Here is a 25,917-nt window from a genome sequence, read left to right as displayed (position 1 = left end):
CAATGGCAAGGAAATACAGAAGTTGTATTTATACGTTCTACAAGATGGTGGTCCAACGCTGTTGGGACGTGAATGGATCAGGAAGATACGTTTAGACTGGCACTCCATTCAGGCACTGACGGTGACCAGTAAGAAAAAAAATGATGATGACGTCATACCTGAACGATTAAAAGACATCTTGGCCAACGCCAAGGAAGTGTTTCAACAGAAACTAGAAACCTTGAAAGGCATCACCGCCTCAATAAAAGTGGAAGATGCGGCAATTCCCAAGTTTTTTAAGGCAAGGCCGGTGCCATACACAATTCGTCCAGCAGTCAAGGCAGAACTGGAGAATTTGGAAAAGGCAGGCATATTATCCAAGATAGATTGGAGCGAGTGGGCAACACCCATCGTCCTGGTCATGAAGAAAACGTTGAATAATGATAAATCTGAAGAACAGAGAAAAATTCGCATCTGTGGAGACTTCAAGGTGACTGTAAACCCGGTCCTTCACACGGTACAGTATCCTCTTCCGAGGATAGAAGATATTTTTGCCTCACTATCCGGAGGGAAACGTTTCACCAAAATTGACTTGGCACAGGCATATCTACAGATGGAGGTTGAAGAGGCCTCTAAAAAGTATCTCACGATAAATACACACAAAGGCCTGTACCAGTACAATCGACTGGTTTTCGGAGTAGCATCAGCTCCAGCTATCTGGCAAAGAGCTATGGAGCAAGTCCTCCAAGGGATTCCGGGGACTCAATGCTACCTAGACGACATCCTTGTAACAGGAGAAAACGACAACGAGCACTGTGCCAATTTGGAGTAGGTGCTCACTAGGCTGAGAGAACGGGGCCTACGAGCAAATCACCCCAAGTGCGAATTTTTCCAGAAACAAATATCATATTGTGGCCACATAATTAACAAGGAAGGGTTGCATAAGTCACCTGAAAAAATTGAAGCGGTCATAAAAGCCCCAGCACCTGAAAATGTCTCACAATTAAGGTCGTTCCTGGGATTGATAAATTACTATCATAAATTTTTACCGAACTTATCAACTCTTCTGCACCCTCTTAACGAACTGCTACAAACAGGAGTAATTTGGAAATGGAGCGAAGACTGTAAACGTGCCTTCCATAAATGCAAAGACTTGATCACGTCCAAGGAAGTTTTGGCTCATTACAATCCATCACTGCCAATCAGACTGGCGTGCGATGCATCCCCTTACGGCGTAGGAGCGGTATTATCGCATAGATTCCCTGATGGCTCGGAGCGGCCGATAGCTTTTGCGTCACGCTCATTGAACTCAGCTGAGCGTAACTATGCCCAGATCGACAGGGAAGCACTCAGCCTGGTATGGGGAGTGAAGAAATTCAACCATTACCTACACGGACAAAAATTTACCTTCTTGACTGACCATCAACCCCTCGTCTCCATATTCGACCCTAAAAAGGGTGTTCCCATTATGACAGCGCAAAGGCTACAGAGGTGGTCCCTTTTTCTAGGGGCACACCAATATGACATAGAATACAAAGGATCAAAACAGCATGGGAATGCTGATGGTTTATCGCGCCTACCGTTGCCAATGGTAGAAGAGGCACCTACAGTAGACCCAGTGGAGATGTTCCACTCTACCATAGTGGAATGTCTACCAGTAACAAATTCTGCCATTGAAAAGGAAACGAGAAATGACCCGACTCTCTCACGAGTCTACGATTTAACAGTGAAGGGATGGCCAGCACATGGCGAACCACTGTTGCCAGCATTCTCGCAAAGAAGAGAACAGCTGTCAGTGTGCCGAGGAATCTTGATGTGTGGATCCAGAGTGGTGATTCCACCCAAACTCCAGGATAAAGTGCTAAAGGAGCTTCACGAGGGGCATCTGGGTGGAGTGAAAATGAAGAACCTAGCCAGAGCGTTTGTGTGGTGGCCAGGTATCGATGGAGACATCGAAGAAATGACCAAGAGCTGCCTAGGATGCCAGAAGGTCCAAAACGCCCCACCACAAGCCCCTCTACATCCATGGGAGTGGCCCTCATCTCCATGGCAAAGGGTACACATCAACTTTGCTGGTCCATTTATGGACTCAATGTTCTTAATCGCGGTTGATGCACACTCCAAGTGGCCGGAGGTAATAAAGATGTCCTCCACCACCACGGAAAAAACCATCACAGTATTAAGGACCATATTTGCCAGGAATGGCCTGCCTGAACAGATCTGTTCTGATAATGGACCGCAATTTGTGTCCAAAGAATTCAGGAAGTTCTTTAAAAACAATGGGGTTAAGCACTACACGTCCGCCCCATACCATCCCACCACCAATGGATTGGCTGAAAGGTTTGTCCAGACCTTCAAGAAGGCCATAAAGGCCATGGGTAATGAAGACATAAAACTTCAGCATAAGGTAGATAACTTCTTGTTTGCATACAGGAATGCAACACGTGGTTACAAACCAAACTCCCGCCATGATGTTCTTCAATAGAAGCCTAAGATGCCGGCTGGATTTGATCAAGCCAAACATCAGAAGGGACGTGGAGAACCGGCAATTTCAAGGCATGAATGAAAGGCCAACTAGAACCTTCCAGATAGGTCAACAAGTTTTGGCCCGGGACTACCGTACCGAGAAATGGCAGCCTGGAACTATTTGCACACGACTAGGACCGCTGATGTATACCGTGGACATTGGAGAAAGCATAATAAGGCGCTATGCTGACCAGATCATAGAGTCATCCGAAAAGGGACAACATACACCACAACTCTATATGCCTTATGATGAAGTAGAGATACCCATAGTATCTACCTCCGATCCGGTGATACTGGAACCAGATGAACCCGACACTGGCATTCAAGCCGAATCAGCCTTGCCAAAAGAACCTACTACACCACCAGAAACTACTACACCACCGAGGCGTTATCCGGACTGAGTCAGGAAGCCTCCAGAGAGACTGACTTATAATTGATTAACTGCAGCAATGTGTAGATTATTGTTCTTGTAACATGTAATTAATGATTACTTAAAATATTATGTACTGGTTGTCTAAAAGGGGAGGAATTGTAGTGTATGTGCCTTTAAGAGCCCCCTGTGTACTGTAATGCCGGTAATGGCCACTCGGGCTTTATAAGCCTGTATATTGTCTTGTATCTGTTAGTTCACCTCCAGACTTTGTTCAGTAAACACCTGTGAAACCAACTCCTGCCTTCCATGTCTCTATTAACACACGGATACAACAGAAATGGCATTTCACAATTTGGTTTATCTGGATTCAATTTACATACCCTAGCCCTTGGCTGCTGCGTGGATTTTAAATCCCTTGTCATCTAAATTTGACTTAATATCTAAACTCTGGGGCCAAGTGTGGAGAAGCCTACCAGCTCAGTGATTGGAAAAAAGGCAACTTATGCTACAATCTGCCATGGAGCACGAGTGGCATTGACAGTGGAAGATTTTAGGATGTAGGTCATAGAGACTTTAGAGCACCTCTCTTCTGTACTCACACTGCTGCTATAGAGACCTAGGCCTAGAAATTCAGTTGTTAGCGCCAGCCGCTAGCGCCTTAGGAGGGCGCGAAGTGGGGCGCGAAGCGGCTAGCATCCGGGCATGGCGCAATCTGCGCCTCTCGTGAACTTGAGTCAAGAATTAGCGTTGGTGCAAAACCGCAGCGCCCGCTCAGCTGCGCGTGCAGATCCTGACGTCATTTCATGGTGCAACGCCCTTGGTGCGCCTCGAACCGGAACTTCAGTGGCGCCCCCCTTCTTTGCACCTGGCGCTCCCAGCAACTGGTTGAGTGGAACGGTTCCCAGTCGCTGTGGGGCTGGGGGGGCGCTATTTAAAGGGGACTCTTCCTGCATTCTTTGTGGCAGCCATTTTGTTCCACTCCTGTGTGAGAGAGAGAGATTTGGAGAGAGACAAAGGGAGAGAGCTTTCTGCTTTGACTCAGCGCTCGCACAGGTACTTCTGGCTTCAGGCCAGAGCTTTGCAGTTGGATTTATTTTTCAGTGCCATAGCCTTGAGTGGCCACATATAATGGGGGCTGCAATGGGTGGAAACGTTGGGTTTCTGCATTGCATTGAAAGGGCTCGGAGACGCCAAGAGAGCGTGCCAATCATGGCCAGACAGAGAAGGGCCAACAGGCGTCGGCACAGGAGGCCTTACCCTCCCAGGGTATACCACCAGCACTTCTCCTACCTCAATATGTCTGAGGAGCAGTGCATTCAGAGGCTTCGATTCAGAAGGGAGGTGGTCACTGAGATCTGCCACCTGCTTCAGAGAGATCTGCAGCCTCAGCTGAGGAGCAGGACGTCTCTGTCGGTGGCGGTGAAGGTGACAGTGGCTCTCAACTTCTATGTCACTGGCTCCTTCCAATCCGCTACTGGGGACATTGCCAATATCTCCCAGTTCGCGGTGCATTTCTGCATCCGCCACGTCACGAATGCCCCCTTCAGAAGGAGACGTCAGTACATTTCCTTCCCCATGACCCTGGACAAGCAGCAAGAGCGTGCAATGGGATTTGCAAGAATAGCGGGCTTCCCCATGGTCCAGGGCGCCATTGACTGCACGCATGTGGCTTTGCGGGCGCCTCTACAGAATGCCGAGGATTACCGCAACCGGAAGGGCTACCATTCGCTGAACATGCAGTTGGTGTGTGACCACAGGCAGCTCATACTAGCTGTCAATGCCCGCTTTCCAGGCAGCAGCCACGATGCCTTCATCCTGCGCCAGACTTCTGTGGCAGACATTTTCGAAGCCCCGGCTCACCCAGGAGGCTGGCTTCTCGGGGACAAGGGCTATCCTTTGTGCACCTGGCTGATGACCCCGCTCCGTGCGCCCACCACCCCTGCTGAAGAACGATACAATGACAGCCATCAAGTGACCAGGAACATCATTGAGCACACAATCGGCGTGCTGAAGCAACGGTTCCGCTGTCTGGACCATTCCAGGGGAGCCCTACAGTACTCGCCTGAGCGAGTCTCCCATTTCGTTGTAGTGTGCTGCATGCTGCACAACCTGGCTATCCTCAGGACTCAGCCACTGCCAGCAGACATTGGAGGACCACCAGAGGAGGAGGAGGAGGAGGAGGAGGAGCACCAAGACGGGAGGGAGGCACAAAGTGCAAGGGCCGTCCGTCAGCGGCTTATTGCAAGTCGATTCTAGGCCCCCTCTCAGGGAATGGCTTGTGCCATTGAAAGAACATGAATGGAGCCGCTCCGCAAACCCTGAGGCGGTCAAGGCAACAAATAGTTCAAAGTGCAAACATGGACAATCTGAATAAAGACAATGTTTTATTTAACAAACTCTGTGCCCTTCCCACATGACAAACAAATACAGAGAAACCCCCCAAAAAACAGTCAGACACATAACTGGCTCTCACAACCTGGAGAAAATGAACAAAAACAGTTAAACAAAAATGACCATGATCCTTGGCCTTCATAAAAAACAAACACAACATTCTCGGCCTTCATAAAATACTAACACAACATTCTCGGCCTTCATAAAAAACTAACACAACATTCTCGGCCTTCATAAAAAACTAACACAACATTCTCGGCCTTCATAAAAAACAAACACAACATTCTTGGCCTTCATAAAAAACTCAACATTTTGCCACACCTCCTACTTTTTGGCCTGCGATGGTGATCCGCCTCGCTTGCGCGATTGGCCCCTTCCCGCCCTGCAGCTCCTCCTCAATGGGACCCCAGTGGCTGCAGCAAGGCTGGGGGAAGGCTGCTGAGGGTCAGATAGTGAGTCGGTAGATGCCCTTGGGGGACGGCCTGGGCCTGGAGGGCCTGGCTGCTGACTGCTCCAACTCTGCTTGTGCGGCAGCAGTCTGTCCTACGGGTGGTGGCAGCTGCAGTGGAGGAGTGACTGTGCTGGCAGCAGGAATGCTGCCAACCTGACAGGGCACAGGCACTCCCTGGTCGGCCGAGACACTGGCACTCACACGGGCCAGCACTGAAGCATGCGCACCAATCTGCTGAAGCACAGACTGCTGGGCTGCTGCGGCGCGGCGACGGCCCCGGCGATTCCTGGCCAATCCAGCGAGGGTGGCAGCAGTTAGTGCCCGTGTGGCCCTGATCTGTGTCTGCATCAGACCAGCCAGCGAATGCATGGCACGACTAAGCACTTGGCTGGAAGCTGCATGTGATGCAGCGACTTCCTGCTGACTCCTGGCCTGTGATGCAGCGACATCCTGCAGACTCCTGGCCTGTGCTGATCCGAAGTCCTGCAGACTCCTGGCCTGTGCTGCCCTGAATTCCTGCAGACTCCTGGCCCATGCTGCCCCGAATTCCTGCACACTCCTTGCCAATGACTCTACACAGTCAGGCATCCTTTCCACTGCAGCATGAGCTCAATGTGCCTGCGCTCAGCTTGGGCGCCCATTTCACCAAGGAGCCGCACCTCCTCTGCGCTCACTGTAGCAGGACTGGAGGCCGAACTTCTTTCTGCATTGCGTGGGTGTCCTAGGGACCATGCTGCTGGAGGTCACTCTGTTCGCCACCTCCGTCCAAGCTTTCCTGTATTCGCTGGGTAGCGGCTTCCTGCCACTGTCAGGGAAGAGGACAGGTTGCCTGCGCTCCACTGCGCCAACCAGAACCTTCAGGGCACCCTCACTAAAGCGCTGCGCTCGCTCCCTGGCCTTCTCCATGGTCGTGGGCGTTGCGTTGTCGAAGCAGGTCTGTCCAGGCTTAGATTCAGGACTGCAGCAGGGCGTGGCTGCAAACCAAATTGACCCTCCCCCTTTAAGAGCTGGCCGGCGCCAGCGTGTCTGCCTGCAATCGATAACTCGCCGCACTTGCGCTGCGCCCGCCCTCGGTGGTAGCGCCTCGGCTCGCCGGCTTAGCGCCTTATGATAGTCGTGCACCGCCTGCTTTAGCGCAGCAGCAACCTCTTGGGGCGATGCAACTCAATTTCGGCGAAGGTGGCGCTAAGTTGCGCCGGATGCTAAATTTACTGCACGCCCGGCTGTAGCGCCCCAAATGTGGCGATACTGAATTTCTAGGCTCTAGGGATTTAAACTCTAATTGCACTCTTTGGAAACTTCAATCTTCTTCAAGAACAGATACAGGCAATCTTGACTCAGGGATTCACCAACCTCATAAATGTTCAGTGTTCTACTCTTACAGATCAGCGACTTGTGTATAGGAGTCGAGGATTAAACGGTTGGCTCTGACGATGCCACATTTAATCTCTTTTTGCTATTTTGATGAAGGAGAAGGGAGGTAAACAAAAGGGAGCAAAGGAGATTTGGATAGCATCAAAGAATTACATAGAATCTACAGCACAGAGACAGGCCATTCGGTCCAACTATGTGTTTATGCTCCACACGAGCCTCCTCCCACCCTACTTCATCTAACCCTATCAGCATAACCTTATATTCCTTTCTCCTTCACGTACTTATCTAGCTTCCCCTTAAATGCATCTATGCTATTCTCCTCAACCACTCCCTGTGGTAGCTGACGAGGTGACTATCTTATCTTTATGGCCCTGAGTTTTTGACTCCCCCACAAGTGGAAATATATTCTCTACATCTACCCTATCAAACCCCTTTATAATTTTAAAGATCTCTAATAGGTCACCCTCAGCCTTCTCTTTTCCAGAGAAAAGAGCCACAGCCTGTTCATCCTTTTCTGATTGGTATAACCTCGCATTTCTGATGATATCCTAGTAAATCTTTTTTGCACCTTTTCCAGTACCTCTATATCCTTTTTGAAATATGGAGACCAGAACTGTGCACTGTGCACAAAGAAGAATTAGGCTAACCTGTTATACTCTCCCGTGAATATATAGGCCCCACAGATCTTATGAAGGACTGAGTGAGGAGCTCCGACTTTGGTGACTTTGCTTTACGAAGGAAGCCCTGGATGAACTATGCCACCTTCTGCACGTTGACCTGTAGCCCCAATCAAGGAACACAACAGCTCTGTCCATGGCTGTCAAAGTCAGCACAGCTCTAATAATACATACCACAGGCACCTTTTAAGCTACAATGAGTAATGCATGTAGCATCAGCCAGGGTGCTATCCAGCTCTGCACGCACCAGGTCACCAATAGCATCTTCAAGAGAGCTGGGTATTTCATCCATTTTGAGATGACTCCGAGGCAACAGCATGACAGGCTTATTCAGTTTTAATATGGTGCAAGATTCTTCAGAGTTCAGGGGCAACAGATGACACCCCCATTGGATTGTGGTCTCCTACTATGGGTACATTGAATTTCCTGAATAGAAAGGGACTAATCCCTTTATGTTCAAATAATGTGGACCAGCTGCAACAAATTGTGTATATCAATGCCAAATTTGCAGGGAGTTGTCACAATATATTCATCTTGAGAAACTCCAGTCTCCCAGCTCTATTCAGGGAAGACAGTGAAGTCAGGATGGCTTCTGTGAGACACGCTACAACAAGCCCTATGCCTCCATCAGACTGGTCATGGAGAGAACTATAGGCATTCTGAAGGCAAGACTTCACTGCCTAAATTACATGGGTCACTGCAGTATGCTTCCAAACAGGTCTCTTTCATTGTGATTGCTTGTTGTGCTCTTCACAACCTAATGATTCAGAAAGGACTGGACATGGAATGGCAGGAGGAGGTGGGCCCCATGCTGAGGTTGCTGAGGAACCTGGAGCTGAGTATCAGGTGGATCAGTACTCAGAGGACTCTTCCATGTCAGCTGCCAGGAACTTTTGTAGAGAGATCATTAGTAGAACTTTCTCCTCAGATTAAAGTGGTGCCTTTAACAACATTCCATCACATCTCCCCAACCTTCCAGCCAACATTTCATACATGAACATCAGTCTTTCTGGCCCCCATTAACAAAAATGATAGGTCACCTAATGGGTGCTTATGATTTCATCGAGCAACAAATTCAAATCAAAATGCAACATCATAGTTATTTAACAATAATAATGATCAAACCCACTTCATATCACCGTGTTTCCCCAGGTGCTGAGACCTGCTTTTCAAATATCTGTTCCGGTATTGCCTCTAGGTCTCATCTGAGGGCCAGTGTTATAAGAGGTAGTTAGTTAGCTGCTGCTCTGGTACAAGATCCTCTTGGGACTGAGGTCGTATCATCTCAGGACAGCTTAGAAGGAACATCTGTGGGCTTCATCTCTTGCGTGACTGCCTGGGCAACGTGACACTGCCTCCTATGAGCTCTTTCAGTAGGCTCCAGCCATGTCACTGGCATTGGGCTCTTTCGGAAGGCTAATAATCAGTGGGATAGCAAATCTAATGGTTCTCACCAGATCCTGAAAGCCCCGAGACAGTGTCTACTATAACTGGGCCCCAAGTGTCTGAAAACTGGAATGCAGGGCTCTCTCAAGACTGTCCTCCAGGACTGCCGTCTGTGCTTCCGATAAGCAGGAGGTCCAATACAATGAGATGCTGCTGCAGGGAAGAGGGAAATGGCCACAGATTCCTGTGAAGCTGCCACACTCTCCACTGATCCCCATAATGAGGAAAAAGCTTCCCTGATGTTACAGCATAGAGGCCAATGGACCAAACTGAGATTCCTTTCATATGCCCCATCTTGGAGAATGACCTCAGAGCCTGCACATAGGTGTGATGTTAATCAAACATCCTTTTTTTTGTAGCAGGACCCATGAAATCAGAGTCATCTCCCTCCTTACCCTAGCTTATTCAGCTCTCATGGGTGTCCCAACTCCCTTTACATTCAAAAGTGTCTAACCTTGCCTTGAGATTTAGTTAAGCTTTCAGTGATGTACCTGGGATACTGACAGCAAACCTGCCAGGTAATTGCTTTTAGTATTGAATTTATGCCTTTATAAGATCCCACTTTGGTCCTTGAAGATAATAGAGCATCATGTCAGACTTTGTTTTGGGTTTAAAATATCAATTTATTTTACAAAGATGAACAAGCACAAATGAAACAATGCTGTATTTTAGTTATATATTTACAGTAGACAACCTTCCAAGTAACTCTTCAAGTAGACAAAATAATAAAAAGATTGCAACTCTGAGAACTGAGATGAACCTTTGTAGATAACTTTTAAACACACACAGTATTCCTCCTTTCTTCTAGAAATGTCAAACTGTCTGGTTGCATCATTAAAATCTCAAACTACCTGGTTGCTTCTCTGGGATTTCACTCTGACTATATTATACGCTTCCTCAAAAGCCACTGATTCAAGCAGAGTTGACCCAGTTGGGTCTTTAAAATCCTGGAAAAGAGGTCAACAAGGAATCAGTGCCTCCTGGAGAGAAGGAAAGAAAAGTAGATGGAGAAGAAAAGTATCAACAATGTATTGAACATAAATATAGTCCATGTCCCATTTTCTTTGCATAAAATCAACCACATAACCTGCAGAAGTTTGTCCATTAGATGACATTAGTTGTATACATTTCTTATCACACCAGGAACTGTATGATGCATTGTTTTATACAATGGATAACTGACAGTAGTTGAAATATTGTGAATGAATGTGGAAACATAGCTGACACTCACAGAAGGACATTGGACATAAGCAGAGCGAACCAACTGTTATTAACAAGTTTGCAATAAGTTCTTGTAGTGCGTGTGGTGTTTGTCAAGCAGAAGAGGCCTAGACTCTGAGGCTGTAGTTTATTTAGAATTCTCCTGTTCTGTTACTGGCAATTGTAAGTGTTTGATGTACTGTGGAACACCTCTTCAAACAAGACAAGGAAATCTGATTTTTTGAGGTTTTTTTCTGTTCGTTTTTGTGTCTTTGCTAAAGGAAGAAAAGTTGGTGATTTATTTATTTTCATCTTAAGTTATAATGTGCTGGCAGGTTGTAGATTATCTTCCCTGAAATTATCTATCATATATACAAATGTTTCCTTCTTAGTTACTATTGGGTTTGTGTTGTAGTTATAAATAACAACCCGCAGAGTTATAAAAAGGTGTAAAGCTAATGCATTGATTTTTTTATTGATTTTTTTTGTATTTCATGTGGGTGGAAAGTAGAAGTAGGGTTTTTGTTGTGTATTAGCACCTCTAATTTGTGGTTCTGCTGTTTTTCATTGCGTGTGCTGTATGCATCAAGCGCCGAATATAATAACTTCAAAGTCTTTTTTTGCTTATGCTTTGTGCACTCCTGTGTCCTGATATCTGTATGATTTGTCATTGAGTGCTTGTATAAGGTGTTTGCAGGCTGACTGGCTTGTCAGTCTGTTTTGTGCAGAGAGTTTTGTGTTTTGCAACATTTCTGAGTAGAAATTTTGCTAATAATTATTTGGTGTGACTGGTCCATTTTTCCAGTTTTTGTGTTCATGTTTATAAGGAAATATAATGGTGTATTTTTTTTGTGTTATTAAGTCTATAGTTTCTGTATATTACATACAGGGTAACTGGTTGTGCTTTTATGTTCTTCAATATAACAGCATAAGTAACAATGTATGGAACAAGGAATAAGTTATTCAGCACATCAAGCTCTCTCTTTCAAATAAATGTGTAAGTTTGTAGCATCACAGTCTCTGCCCAATTTTCTTCTCAAGAAAATTGGAGAACCATAGTAAACCTATAGGAAAATAAAGTTCTGTAAAATTTCTGTTACGTCCTGAAGCTAATTGAGCAGCAGTTGCCAGCTAGAAAGCTACCTCGAGCTGTAAAAGAACTTGTCAGGACAGACGTTAATAAGTTTGGTGCTAGTTCTTGCACCGATCAGTGTCCCAATGGTACTGGTATTGAAGGGGACTGATAAAGTGCGCTTGTGTATTGATGCAAACCCACTAACAAAACCCATAAACATTACACACTTTGAACCATTTGTAGGATTCGCAAAATTGGACTTTGTATTAATAAGGGTCAAATGGCAGAAGAGGCCATGATTTTAAAGACTGTTTTAAAAGAAGCCCAGAAAAAGGGCATACAAAATGGCTGCCATACCATGTGACCAGCTTATTGGGACACTTTAAAATGGTTCCTGCACAACCTCAGACAGATTTGTGGATTCAACCCACAGTAAGTTCTGGAAGCCGTTTCTGAGAGAACGAAACCAGACCCACACGTATGCATATGGATTAGATGCAGATCTAGTCGAGATCGGCCTGGAGACAGAGGCCATCAAAATGTTGACCCAGACAAAAGGGGACAATTTCATATTCATGAGAACAGCACCCAGGACTAGATAACGAGATCAGCAGGACATTAAAAACAATGAAGGTAATTCCAGACCAGAGATGGGCCTTTAACAGCCGTTTAAGACATTTTAAAATATAATGACTACCCCACTGTGCTCCCAGCCCACCAAAAATAAAACAAAGGCTAACCTGATTTTGGGCGGGAAGTGAAGCCTCTGAAGAAAAGGTATAACTGGAGTTACAGTTGGAGGGGGTTAGAGTTGGAGAGCCAGGACGGAGCTAGAGCTGGAACACGGTTGCAAGCTTGAAGAGACACGCAGCTTGAGTGCAGTTTTGAATCCGGACACTCAGAAGAAGAAGCAGGCACTCGCAGGAGGAAGAAGAAAGCCAACATCGAGAAGGCCGTCTCGAAGCCGGCGTTCCGCCCCGGGGAAACACATCGGGAGATCATCGACCATCCCGGGGCCGTTGCCGGAACGAGAGGCCATCGACCCAACTTGGGAGAAGAGACAAAAAAATAAAGGTCCCAAGAGAAGAAACCTTCCAGCCACCCCGGCTCGGGAGAAAAGAGAAAAGGAACCTGAAGAAGCGATGGGAGCCAGCCCAAGGCTCCTCTAACCAGGGTCGAGCCGATGATCCTCGACCCCGCCGACATCCAGGCCCGCCGGTGTCCAGCCGCCCCCGACCCCCACCTCAGGAGAGAGGTGTGGCGCAGCTCGCAGGGGCTCCACGATCCACGTGGAGACGAAACGCCTGAAAGGACCAAACACAGACTCGATTTCAAAACCTTGCACTTCCTAGTGGGATTGGTGAGCATGTTTCTGGCCCTTCACAATCAGATCTAGATAGGTTTAATAAGGGGGTGGATTTAAGGGTACAATTAACATGAGTTGTTGTCCCTCGATGTTCCGTGTGTTTCCTTATTTCATGATGATCTTTGTAGAGTATAAGATGCCTGTATTTGCTTTAGTTAGTACTGTGTCATTATGATTTGTTTGTGTGTTTTTCCCTCCCATGTACTCCCTTATCTGCTTGCATTTGATTTGATATTTTTTCCTTATGCAATAAAATTTCATTTTGTTTCATCAAACTTGGTCTACAAGAGTTTTCTCTACATTGTAGTTCCTGCACCTAAGTCCAGAGTATAGAATCTAAGGGGCGAGTGGGTCGAACCACTCAAGGTTTACTGTGCAAGAGAGAGAGGCCTCTAGAGAGAGAAACCTCAGGGAAATCTCTCGAGGAAAACCCTTTACACATTTCTGCCTTAACTAGCAAAAACAAAAATATTTGTAGCTGTGGATGCAAAGAATGGGTTTTGCATGTTGCTATCGATAAAGAATCAAGTCTCCTGGCTGCTCTTCCAACACCATTTGGAAAATACAGATGGATTACAGAAGACATTTTAGTTTACAGTACAGATCAATAGGACCATGATCAGAAACTGGAAGCCATTTTGAAAATTAATCCATGTAGTTCACACAAAAGGCTCATCAAGAGGATGAATTTAACATTGTCTGCAAGAGAGGCAAGGAGATGTTTCCTACTGATATTTTGATCAGCGTGGTTTGATCTCATATGATAGAAATGTTGTAAATGAGGATGTCATGATACAGAGGTAGAGATCAAAACCATTAAAGTGCTGCAATATTTATATTCACACCTATCTGAGGATGAATTGACCTAGAGTAAGCAAGCTAGTGCAGTATATGAAGATTTGAAATCATAATTAGCAAAGAATGCTCTGACACAAGAAGATGTGCCATTCCAGATAGCTGTGCATTTCAATATTGGAGAGGAACTTGGCATACAGGACGGACTGATGTTCAAGGGCGATTGAGCGATTATATACCAGTCTGAGACAAGAATGAAGTACCGAGTTCACTCAAGATACATCGGAATGCAAGATTCTCTAAGGAAAGCTGGAGGTGTGATTTACTGGCTTCTGATGAACAAGGACATGGAGACATATTCATTAAGATATGATGGAGGAACATAAGAACACAGGAACAGGAGTAGGTCATTCAGCCCCTCGAGCCTGTTCCGCCATTCGATGAGATCATGGCTGATCTGCGATCTAACTCCATATACCTGCCTTTGACCCATATCCCTTAATACCTTTGGTTAACAGAAAGCTATCAATCTCTGATTTAAAATTAACAATTGAGCTAACATCAAATGCCGTTTGCGGAAGAGAGTTCCAAGCTTCTACCACCCTTTGTGTGTAGAAGTGTTTCCTAATTTCACTCCTGAAAGGTCTGGCTCTAATTTTTAGACTATGCCCCCTAGTCCTAGGATCCCCAACCAGTGGAAATATGTATGCCAGCAGTTTCAAGCCAAACAGCAAAAGGAACCACTTATTAACCAACAAATACCAGAAAGGCCCTGGGAGAAAAATAAGTGTGAACCATTTGAAATGGATGAAGGAAACTCACTGTTGCTCTGAATTCTTTGAAATAGTTTGTCTGATTTTTTTTTTAAAAAGGGACAGAAGTCACAGCTAATGTGAAAGCTTATTTTGCATGCCGAGGTATTCTAAATGAGATTATGTCAGACAAGTGACCACTACTTAACTCGAGGGAATTCCAACAGTTTACACAACAGTGAGTCATGTCCCCAGCTCGCCAATGTATTTACAATCAAATGGCAAGGCAGAGAATGCTGTTAAAATGACAGAGGCAGTCCTAGTAAAAGCATATGAATCTGGCATACTATCTCACTACTTCCTGACTGGCATGAAGAGGAGCAAATTTCATTTACCACCCAAGATGAATTTCATCCCCATTGTTTTCCATTAGTTTTTGATTTCAAAGTATGTTTGTGTATTTTTTTTAAAACTTCATGAAGGCAAACTCATTTTGTAAGGATGGCTGGATATTGTGTTCTCGTTGGGTTTAATTTTTTGGTCTCTGGCATACAACGGTTGTCCCAGTTTGAAATTGGGTGAGTTGGTGCCCCAGTTCGCTTGCGATGGTCAAAATCATTCACTAAAGAATTAGTATTACACCACTAAAGAGACCTTAGCCAGTGTACAATATAAAAATGTGGAAGTAGGAGTAGTTGAGGTGAATAGCATACATGCATTTAAGGGGAAGCTAGATAAACAGGAGGGATAAAGGAATAGAAGGATATGTTGATGCAGTTAGATGAAGAAGGGTGGAAGGAGGCTTGTGTGGCACCTGTTGGGCCGAATGTCCTGTTTCTGTGCTGCAAATACTTTGTAATTCTTTGTAACTTTGTAATTCAATAAATACACTTACAAGCTTATCAATTGGAAAAAATGTGAGGCAAATAATGGCAGATGGGTGCTTGCAGTGACCATCCCATTCAACAGTCTAAATAAACTAATTTAATTTCAAAATCTTGGAAAAATAGAGAATGTGAATCATGTTCCCAGCTCGCCAATGTATGGCACATTCAGAGACTGTGCATTCTCTGCCTTGCCATTTGATTGTAAATACATTGGCGAGCTGGGGACACGATGTTGTGGATGTGATGTTATTGATTTTGTTTCTCTCTTGATAATGCTTTCCTTATCAGTGTCAGGTAGTCCGAAACATTGAAGTGTGCAGCATTCTATTATTTAATCATTTCAGTGTTGTGACATCGCTTATGGAGAAGCAGACAGCACAGCTTGTTAATCTTCAGTATATTGCTGATATTGCTGATGCTTTAAAGAGATAACAGAATCAGATTAATGGCAAGTAATATTACTCCTCTCACATCAGCTGTAATGTCTAGACTGCATTCAGTTTGGATGAAAAGCAGAATCTTTCCTTTTAGATTTGTTTCACAATTTTTCACTCTTTCAGCAATGCCATAGTATCTCTTGGTTTATTCTTCGGAGTTGTGAACTTAATTCTGCTCCATTTATTGTTTATGCAATAGAAAACGTGGGTTCAATTAGTAATGTTGTGGTACATAATTACTCCTCTGTTTATGTCCTGCATAGCGTCCTAAAGCCAAGAGGGTTGAATGGTTGCATCTCAACTTGTCCACAGTTGCTGTTAATGCTGCTCTGCATTGGCCAACAGAGGGAGCTTTAGTGGGGTGGGATAGGCCTTTACATCAATTAATTCTTCTCCCCCTCCCTGGGTTTCAGTAGCATAAGGCTTTCCGTTTAGTGACCCACTCATGGATAGTTATAAAATTTGATTATCATTTCAGAAAGGAATTACATTTCAGCCTCCTGAATAGGAAGAAGTTCAGCCTAAGAGGGACCAGAATTATTATCCATGATTATTTAAGACTATTTTATTATGCATTCATTATCTAAGATTATTTATGTTAAAATTATATAACTAAATTACTCACAGCTCCTAGCTTTGGTCTTTTTGTTATTACAGAGGTAAAGAGATTGGCCATGATGTGGACTTTTTGATAACCTGCCTCGAGGAAGGAAAGGAAGAAGGTCTTCTCCATAAAGCAATCAGTAAGCTGCGCAATCAGGTAGATGTCACCTGTGAGAAGTTATCGTGCGTTAGGAATAAACAAATGAATTCATATTATCATCTGTATGTCGTTTAGTTTGTGCAAGTGGCAACAATTTATGAAAAAGCAAGAACCACCACAAGTTAAAAATTAGCCAAGAATCAACCAATGAGTATTTCCTCGTCTGGAAATTTTGTTCACTAGATTCCAGTTAGAATGGCTTTATAAAGGCAATTACATAAAGAATAAAAGATCATTGGTTCTGAGTTTCAAGACTGGAATCTAATTGGGAAAGGGGAAGAAGGGCTGATGATTAAATAGGCGCTGATTTTAACTCCAGGCTGGTTTTGGGTGGGTGAGTAGCAGCATGAGTTCAAAACTCACCTGCTAGCCCAGAAAACAGGCTTGGGTATTTTAATGCCCGGGCCTCATTAGAATTGCATGGGTGGGTTTCCAACCCAATTCGCTGACACACTGGGAAACCTGCTCACTTTCAGAGCGCAATTTCCGTCAGGACAGCCAAAGGCTTAGTTAATAAAACAATATTCCTCTTAAAGCGAGATTGCATTGCCTTCTGCCCGATGTCACTGTGGAGTGCTGCTGGAATAAAGAGTTTCAAGATGAGTCGCAGGCAGCCCCCAGGTTCTCTGAAGCCTCTCCGGAGGTCCTGCTGGAAGAAGTTAGGATGAGGAGGGAAGTTCTCTTTCCAGCCAATGTGAGGAGTATCCCAAAATACCACCAAGTATGGAAGGACTTTGCAGAGATTGCCAGTTACAGGAACATCACTCCCAGGAACCTGGATGCAGTGCAAGAAGCATTTCATTGACCTCACAAAAGTAGCACAAGTGAGTACAGCTTATCATTTCTCCGTATCTGTCATTACCACCTGGCAGCAGTCCTTCCCCCTCCCCCAGCACTCTCAGCAATTCCTTCCCCTCCATCACATCCTTCACCACCAGTACATGGGCACACTATACCACCTCTCATTCTCATTAGAAACACACACTTATCTCTTCCTTGCTCCCTTCACGGCAGCCACTAGCAGCATTCTTTCTCATATGGTAATCTTTGTAGAATCATCAACTTCTCTCAGGGCTCCTTCCTCACTTCACACTCCACACACCTGATGTCCATTCAACACCTCCCCATCCTGCTTCTTCTCCCTCTTAACATATCTGCACTACAAGCAGAAGCTCCATGCAGAAACACTCTCCTTTTCAGGAGATAATCACTGACTCTCAGCCTCTCTCTCTCTCTATAGGACAAGACAGCATGCAACACAAGAGAGAAGAGTAAGCTCGGGGAGGACCAGCTTTACATCATGAACCTTTCTGAGCTGCAGCAGCAAGCGCCGGCAATCAGTGGCCTCTTGAGAGCTGTCAGAGTGGAACATTTCAAGGCTGAGGACTTTTTTCAATTGGGTTTCTGACTATTGCCTTCATGAACATCTGAAAAATGTGCAATCACGTAGATTGACTACATCAAGCTGCATTGTAATGCCTGTCGGCTTCTGTCCAGGCTCTCGGTGTCATGTCAGCTCTTATCCATTTTCTCTTTCCTCTAGGGCCTTCTCGGCAGCTTCAGCAGGGGCAGCCCAGGAGATAGCTAGCCAGGGGACAGGGTCATCTCCCAGCCACGCTGAGGAGACAGAGGTCTGGACTACAGGGGCCCAGCAATAAGTAGAAAACTGTTTGCCTCACACCAGCAGTTATACCAGGTATTGGAAAGTCTGCCAAGGGGCTCCAGCACCATGGTTGGAAGTATGGAGGAATCCACTTCCAGTCTGTGTAGTGTCATCTCACATGACATCAATACTCTGCCGTCTACCTTGGAGAGAGCAGCCAGCTCTAAGATGTTGCAGCCAGGCCCTCACAACACGAGTCAATGTTTGCAGCCTTTGCAGCTTTGGTGGAATCTCAAACAGCTGCCATTGCAGAGTCTGGGCTCACACCTAGGCTCTGTATTCAAGAAGCAGACATCCACCTTGGAGAGATTGGTGAAGCAAGTGGATCGGAACTTTCAAGGTGTCACTCACCTTCTGCAGTCTGCTCTCCCCAGGATCAGTGGAAGTGATGAGCCTCAGTCCCACGGGAGTGGCAGTGGTGCAGTGAGCAGCATATTTTGCCCACTCTCAGAATATCAACACATCTGCTCCTTCGCTGACAAACTGTCTTGGCACAAGCCAAAGAGCTGCAATCAGCAGCCGGGCCCTCAGAGGCTCCATCACCCAGAAGTCACCGGCCATGAACACCTCAAGGGCCCCAACATGAGCAGCACCAACCTTTCACCATCTCTGCTGAAGCCACCGGGGGAGCATCTCGTAGATGTAGTAGAATTAGTAAACTTTCTTTTATGAAAAACACAATGGGGGAAAAATTCGATATCGACCATTCTGGGCTGCTATCATCACCCAGGCGCTAACAACTGTGAAATTCAGTTTTAGCACTCCAAGAGGGAGGTGGAGCGCTTCCTTCTTAGAGCACTAACACCGAATATTGGGACGGTGTGTTCTGCAACGCTATGCACTGGGCCACGTAGCGCTGCCTCATTAAAGGGGTGGGCCCAAGCCCACAGCTCTGTGGGGTCCTACCTGGACCACCGGGGAGCAGGGTGCCGTGCCAGCAGCCCGGCACACAAGGGGAGTGCCAGGATGCCAGATTGCGGCGCTCAAAGACGCAACGGTCGGCCGATTTTTTTTCCCCCGCCCGCCACCATCCCTTCAGTTAGTGCCCCGCGAGCCTCCTGCCGCTCTGTTCCCGGCCCCTGAATCGGTCGCTGTCATTGCCCGGCGCAGATTCAGGGGCCGTGGGCCAATTTTGCAGGCGGGGCAAAAACGGGGCGCTGCGCACAGTGATGACGTTGTCATCGCCTACGCAGCGGAACGGGGCACTACCGGTTACCGCTGCCACTAAACTCCCACTGAATTTAGTGGGAGTCATTAGCGGTGCGTGCCCGGTGAAATGTTGTTTACACCCCATTACGCCCCCGCCCCCCCCCCTCCCCCCTGGAGGCGCTAAGGTACCCAATTTCTAGCTATAGGTAGATCACTTGGTGACAAAGAATTCTACACAATAATGTGTTTGGAATTAAAATTCTCACCTTTAGCACATTTGCACTTTGGTCTGTGGTCTCTTTTTGTTGCAGCTTGTTTGTCTGCATTGTCAGAATGTCATTGATATAGAGGTTGGATGACTGGTTTCAAAGATGTAAACACCATCAAGAAGAGATACAGCGAACCTTTGACGTTCCTGGCAGAGCAGAAAAGTGGGGGGGCTGGATGAGTGTCATAGAATGAAGGCATTGTGACAGTTGGCAGCGAAACTGGAGCAGACTTGCATTACCCTTTTGGCGGTGATCACACATCAGTTGAACACTGATGAAGTGGAAACATTTCCTGTTCACATAAGCTGCTGGCTCATCTTCCGGTGTCTTGATGATTACTATCATCAGTCTATTATGCCTTGGACATGAGGGAAGCCAGCCACTGCTGCAAATCCCAGAGCGCTCTCCTTCTGGCTGTTGGCGCCCATGGCCAAGGCAATGTGCTGGTTTTCTCTGGCAAGGAGGGCAATGGTGACCTGCTTGATGCAGTTGTGTGCTATAGACTGGGAGATACAGGTGATATCTCCCGTAACAGCCTGGAAGGAGCCCATTGTGAAAATCTTAAGGGCGGTGGTGACTTTGACAGCCACTGTCACAGCCCCCTGGTCCAGCAGGCTGCAACTCCTGCTGCGACAGGCTGCATAAGCGGAGCAGGCACGAAGGGCCGAATGGCCTACTCCTGCTCCTATCTTCTATGTATCTATAAGTCGGCAACAGCCTGCCTGCCTCCTCAAGCGCTACTCCTCAGAAATATCCAAGAAACTAACTCTTGGCCTAGAGTCCCTTTGGGCTGGGTAAGGATTGTGAGCACCTCCCCTGACCTGCTGTCTTCTAACGGGCCCGCCCGCTGCTTGTCCTGATTGTTGAGGCTGCTGCTGCTCCTCTTCTTCCAACTGTTCATCCATCCAAAATATTGAAGCAAAAATGGCACCCGTGTTAAGCAATGAATGTTTAATGAAGGCAGGTAAGGGGGGGAAAGAATCAGAAAGAAGCAAACTGGAAGCTCAGAACTGCCTTGGAAATGCATCACTCACAATGGCACACAGGTCCTAATGAGCTGCAGGTGACGGTCTTTTTAAATTCAGCTTTCAGTCAAGTCAGTTTGTGAAGCCACCAGCTTTTCCTTAGCAGGTTTGTCGCTGGGCAGGGCTTCTGACCTGCTGAGTAAAAATCATGTTGGGTCCAAATTATAAAGTATGTGTCTATACTTAATGCAATAATGACGAGACAGCTTGGAAGATTCAACGTAGGTCTTTACTTAATACCAACAGGCGGGAAACATTCCTCCCCTTTTAATTAAAACGTACCCGTGCAATTAAGTCAATAGATGCCCCATAACTAGGGCTAATAACATTTGGTAACACAATATACATAACATATTTACATCAAGAGTTGTCTACTTATATATATACTAGCTGAAGTGCCCGGCGGTGCCGAGGCTTTTTCGAGGGAATGTTGTTGTTGGAAGAGAGAGAGAGAGCGACTGGGGTGAAGAGAGAGCGACTGGGGGGAAGAGAGAGAGCGACTGGGGGGAAGAGAGGGAGGGGAGGGGGAGGGGAGGAGGGAGGGGGAGGGGAGGGGGAGAGGGGAGGAGGAGGGGAGGGGGAAGAGAGGGGAAGGGGGAAGGGAGGGCGGGAGGGAGGGGGGACGGAGGAGGGGGGAGGGAGGGAGAGGGGGAGGGAGAGGGGGAGGGGGGGAGGAAGGGAGGGGGAGGGCGGGGAGGGGGGAGGGGGAGGGCGGGGGGGGAGGGGAGGGGGAGGGCGGGGAAGGGAGGGCGGGGGGGAGGAAGGTAGGGGGGGGGAAGGGAGGGCAGGGGGGGGAAGGGGGGAGGGAGGGCGGGGGTCGCCCCCCCCCGAGGTGAAGACCGCCGATTGCGCGCACAGCAGGAGCTGAGACTGTCGGCCGCGGGCCCGGTTGCCAGGGTAACCGTGACGCTGACCAAGCCAGAGAGAGAGACGCCGCGTCTCAGCTGCTCCTGCTGCGCGCGCGGCCCCCCCCCCGCCCGAGGGTCGCGGCCCCCCCCCCCCCGTGGTGAAGACCGCCGATTGCGGCTGCGCGAGACGTCCGGCGGGCCCGGTTGCCAGGGTAACGCTGGACGCTCAGCAAGCCCCGCCCCCCGGCCAGCCAGAGAGAGACAGCGGGTCTCAGCTCCTGTTGCGCGCGCACCCTAGCGGCGCTGGGCTGAGGCTGGCCCTCCAGCCTTCGAGTGGGGCCGGGAGGTGCCTAGCTCGGGCGTGGGTGCGGAGGAGACGCCGAGGCTTCTAGGCCTACCTGGAAAAACGGGGAAAGGTAGGAAAATTAATGAGATTAGATAAGTTAATTACTTTCTAAATCATTTTTTTTAAAAACAATATGTGTTTTAAAAGCAACGTTTTTTTTTAAGACGTAGAAAGCGGGAAAAAGAAAGGAAAAGTTTGGAATCAAGATGGCGGCGACTCACCTCGGTTCAGAACGATAAAGCCCGGCCACACACGCACCGATTGGCCCGGCGGCACACGCCAGCAACCCGGCGTACGATTGGTCAAGCTCGAGGTCACTCTGTCGGTCACTCTGTCGCTAATGAGCGGATAATGAGATGCTAATGAGCGGAATGTTGAAGGTTTTTGGGATACCGCGGGTGCAATTTTAGCCCGGCCGAAACGTAAATACGCTTAAAACCGTCTCGGAAGCGTAAGCTTTCTTTGGAGGTAAAGCGCGCGTAGGTACGCCCTGTAACTTTCGAGTGCATACCCGCAACGCACACGCGATGACAGACAGACAGACAGATAGACAGAATGACAGAAGTACCGATTTATATATATAGATAGATAAACAGAAACATGTTATAGATTCAGTCTCTGAGGAGGCCTCCTGTCTCAACTAGGATAACGTCTTTCTCTAGTCGGTCTCGGTGTAGGCGGCGGTACTTCCGTCACCCCTTCATCGCTGGGCTCGTCGGTGTCTGATGGCACATCCTGTGCCGTGGAGATCACTGGAGTGCTGAACTCCTCGCAATCCTGAGACCTCTGTAACGACGAGCTGGGCCGTGATTCCGCTGTAACAATGTGCTGAGACGTTTGAGGTAGTGAATCAGTTGGGTTTCTGGACTCCACAAGTTGATCAGCATGTCGTCTGATTATGCCTTCCCCTGTCTCAACTGTGTACATCAAGGGTCCCTGGCGGGCCTTTATCGTACCAGACCGCCACTTTTCCTTCCTATAATCACGGGCCAACACTTGCTGCCCCACCTCGAAGCTCCGTGTCTGTCTGTCAGGAGCCCTACGAAATACTTGGTTTTCCACATCTCTCCGAATGTTTGGTCTGAGCAATTCAAGGCGAGACCTTAACCTTCTATTAAAGAACATGACGGCGGGGGCCTGGTTGGTCACCGTATGTGCAACATTACGGTATGCGAATAGGAAGTTGTCCACCTTGTGTTGTAGTGGCAACCTTTCCTCCCCCATCGCCTTGATGGCCTTTTTAAAAGTCTGTATAAATCGCCCTGCCAGCCCATTTGTAGCCGGATGATATGGTGCGGACGTATAATGTCGCACTCCATTCCTTTTTAGGAATGCTTGAAATTCTTCTGCCACAAATTGTGGCCCATTGTCCGAACAGACTTTTTCCCACACTGCCGGCATATTTTATCACGAAACCAATAATTACTTTGGTCGTGTGTGGTTTTGCCACAACGGTAGCATTTACCTTTGTGAAATGTCACCTCATGGGTGTCATAGCCGGTTGTGTTATGTCATATTTGAGCAGCACCCTGTGCTGCTGCTTCGTGGACCGATGCTATTTCAATCGCCTGATCTAGACTGAGCTGTTTCTTGGCTAGCAACCATTTACGTGTATTCTCATTTAACATGCCACAGACAAATCTGTCTCTGATCGCGTCCGCCAATATGGCTCCAAACTGGCAATGTTTGGACAACCTTCTGAGCTCAGCTAAATAGGCTGCCTGCGACTCATCATTCCTTTGGTCGCATCTGTAGAAGCGGTACCTTTCCGCTATAAATGGTGGCTTAGGGTTTAAATGTTCCCTTAACGTATCAACAATTTGGGCGTACGTTTTGTCTACTGGCTTGTCTGGAGTAAGAAGATTCCTCAGCAGACCGTATGTTTTTGCCCCCATCAAATTTAATAAGGTTGCTACCTTTTGGTCATCTTCCACCTTGTTTACTATGCAATAAAGTTCATGCCTTTCGATATAGGCATCCCACTCTTCTGTGTCCTCAACAAATGCTGACAAACAACCTTCTTTAGCCATTTTAAACTTTTGAAGAGAAAAAAAACTTTCCCCGCTTTCTCCACTAGATGGCGTTTTTCCCGCCTTTTCTCCCTCTGCTGTCAACGACCTCTCTCCAGCGTCGTTATTTTTGGCCCTTGCAGCTCCCGTTATTGCCACCGCCGCTATTAACAATGACCTTCCCCTCTCATGGCCCGCTAGTCCTTGTGGCTCCGTTTGTTCCCCAGATCGCCTGCCCGTTCTGGCCCTTGCAGCTCCTGTTCCCCGGGAAGGATTTCAGTTTACCTGGCCCTGGGTGGACTTTTGCCCCGTGGCTGAAGCGCCCGTTCAGCCTCTTCTCTCAGCTGCCGCAGCCGCCGCTGGAAACCTCTCTCTCTCGCTCCGTTGCTGCCGCTCCTCCCGAACCCGGAGTGCTGGGCGGCCTCCTTCGGTCGACGCTGGACTCTGCAGGCTGGCTGGTAAGAAGCCTCTCTCCTTCTCTCTCCGTACTGCTACCGTTCCTTTGTTGCACCGTGTACTGATGAGTTTGAACCTTACTCGTCGCCAGTATAAAGTATGTGTCTATACTTAATGCAATAATGACGAGACAGCTTGGAAGATTCAACGTAGCTCTTTACTTAATACCAACAGGCGGGAAACTGAGGGGAGATCAGTACCCACAGTACTATTTGTACCCCTATGGCCAGGAGTGGTACTACGGTATCACTACGCCCTACAAAGTAGTGCTGCCCTGGCCATAGGTTTAAAGTAACATACCTATTACATACACAACACAAATGACATCATCGGACCCAATTTGAATTTATTCATGAGGCACACATTGCTTTCCGACGGGTGCATTTGTGACCTGAGTCAGCTCCATAGTAAAAAAGGCAGCTCGTGGCTTTCTGGCAGGATCGGCCCCGGGTGAGCAGTTAAAATTGTGTAAAATTGGTCTACAGCCCTGTTCCTGCTGCATGTAATTTGATCCTTTTTTAGCAATATATACTTTATAAATTGCATGTAGGAATTCTTTTCAATTTTTATTTTTTCCATCTGGAGTTGTCCGTGTGCACTGACTGTTGGTGCACTCTAAGGCCGCGATTTTGCCGGCGCTCAGAGGGCAGGTTTGGAGGCGGGTCAGAGGTTAAAGTCATTTTGATTGACGGCGGGTTCCGAACCGGCCTCCACACAACTTTGCAAAGTGTCGGGTCTGGGAGTCCTGATCAGACCCGACACCAAGCGGCGGGAGAGGCACTTAAGGCAGTTAACAGCTTGTTAACTGCCTACATAATCCCTTTATACCAGGCTATTCCCATTTTACAACATTTTCAGCCTGTTCCACACCATTTGCAAAATACGCCAGCTGATTGTGCCGGGTTCAGCAACTACCTGAATTCTCGACAGCTGCTCCTGCAGCATAAAAGCCGACCTGTAACATGGCTGACTTTCAGATGGCAGAACATTGTGTTTTGAGGTGTTGGAACACATTTTGCAGGTCTATTGAGCTTGTAAGGGGGATAAATTCAGTTGTTTGCGCCTCCCGTTAGCGCCTTAAGAGGGCGCCAATTGGGGCACAAAGCAACTAGAGGCCGGGCGCGGCGATGCCGCTCGCGAAATTAACTAGACATGTTGCGGCGGCACTAAACACTACCACCACAATCTCCTGCGCCGGCAGATTGTGACGTCAGTCGAGTGCGCAATGCCCCATTAGCACCCCAGACCGGATATTGAGTGGCGCCCCCTGCCTTACCGCCTACCGCTAGCAACGACAGGTTGAGGGGAGCATTATGCTGTCAGAAAGGGACTAGGGGAGCGCTATTTAAAGGCGACTGCTTCCTGCCTTTTTTCGTCGGTGACATTTTTGCACCACGCAGTCAGAGAGAGAGAGAGAGGCTTCTGGAGAGATTCAATGCTGTGTGAAGGAGTTTTGAGTACTGAGCTGCACTTTGCAGGTTTATTTTGATTTGCCCTTCCTTGCTTCGCCAGCACTCTGAGGTAGTGCCTCACTCCTTTGGCGTTTGCGCCTTAAGGCAGGTGTGAAGCGCCTGATTTAGCGCTCCAGTCACCTCCAAGGGCGATAAAAGCCAAATTTGCTGTTGGAGGCGATAATTAGTGTCAGGCGCTGAACTTTGCG

At 47.4% G+C, this 25,917-nt stretch overlaps 1 protein-coding gene across 1 annotated transcript in view; it reads left to right on the top strand.

Annotated features, from left to right (window-relative positions):
- The window catches only part of dntt (deoxynucleotidyltransferase, terminal), a 656,785-nt gene that overhangs the window by 250,802 nt on the left and 380,066 nt on the right, over positions 1-25,917 (top strand). The window contains exon 8 of the mRNA XM_085994757.1: positions 16,387-16,489. Within this exon, the coding sequence (XP_085850883.1) occupies positions 16,387-16,489 (103 nt within the window). The remainder of the gene's footprint in view (positions 1-16,386; positions 16,490-25,917) is intronic.

This window comes from Somniosus microcephalus, chromosome 8 (assembly GCF_052327205.1).
Source record: "Somniosus microcephalus isolate GS21.2 chromosome 8, FLI_Smic_1.0, whole genome shotgun sequence".
In the NCBI taxonomy this organism is placed as follows: Eukaryota; Metazoa; Chordata; class Chondrichthyes; order Squaliformes; family Somniosidae; genus Somniosus; species Somniosus microcephalus.
Note: the sequence above shows the minus strand (reverse complement) of the source record. Positions and strands in the feature narration are given on the sequence as shown.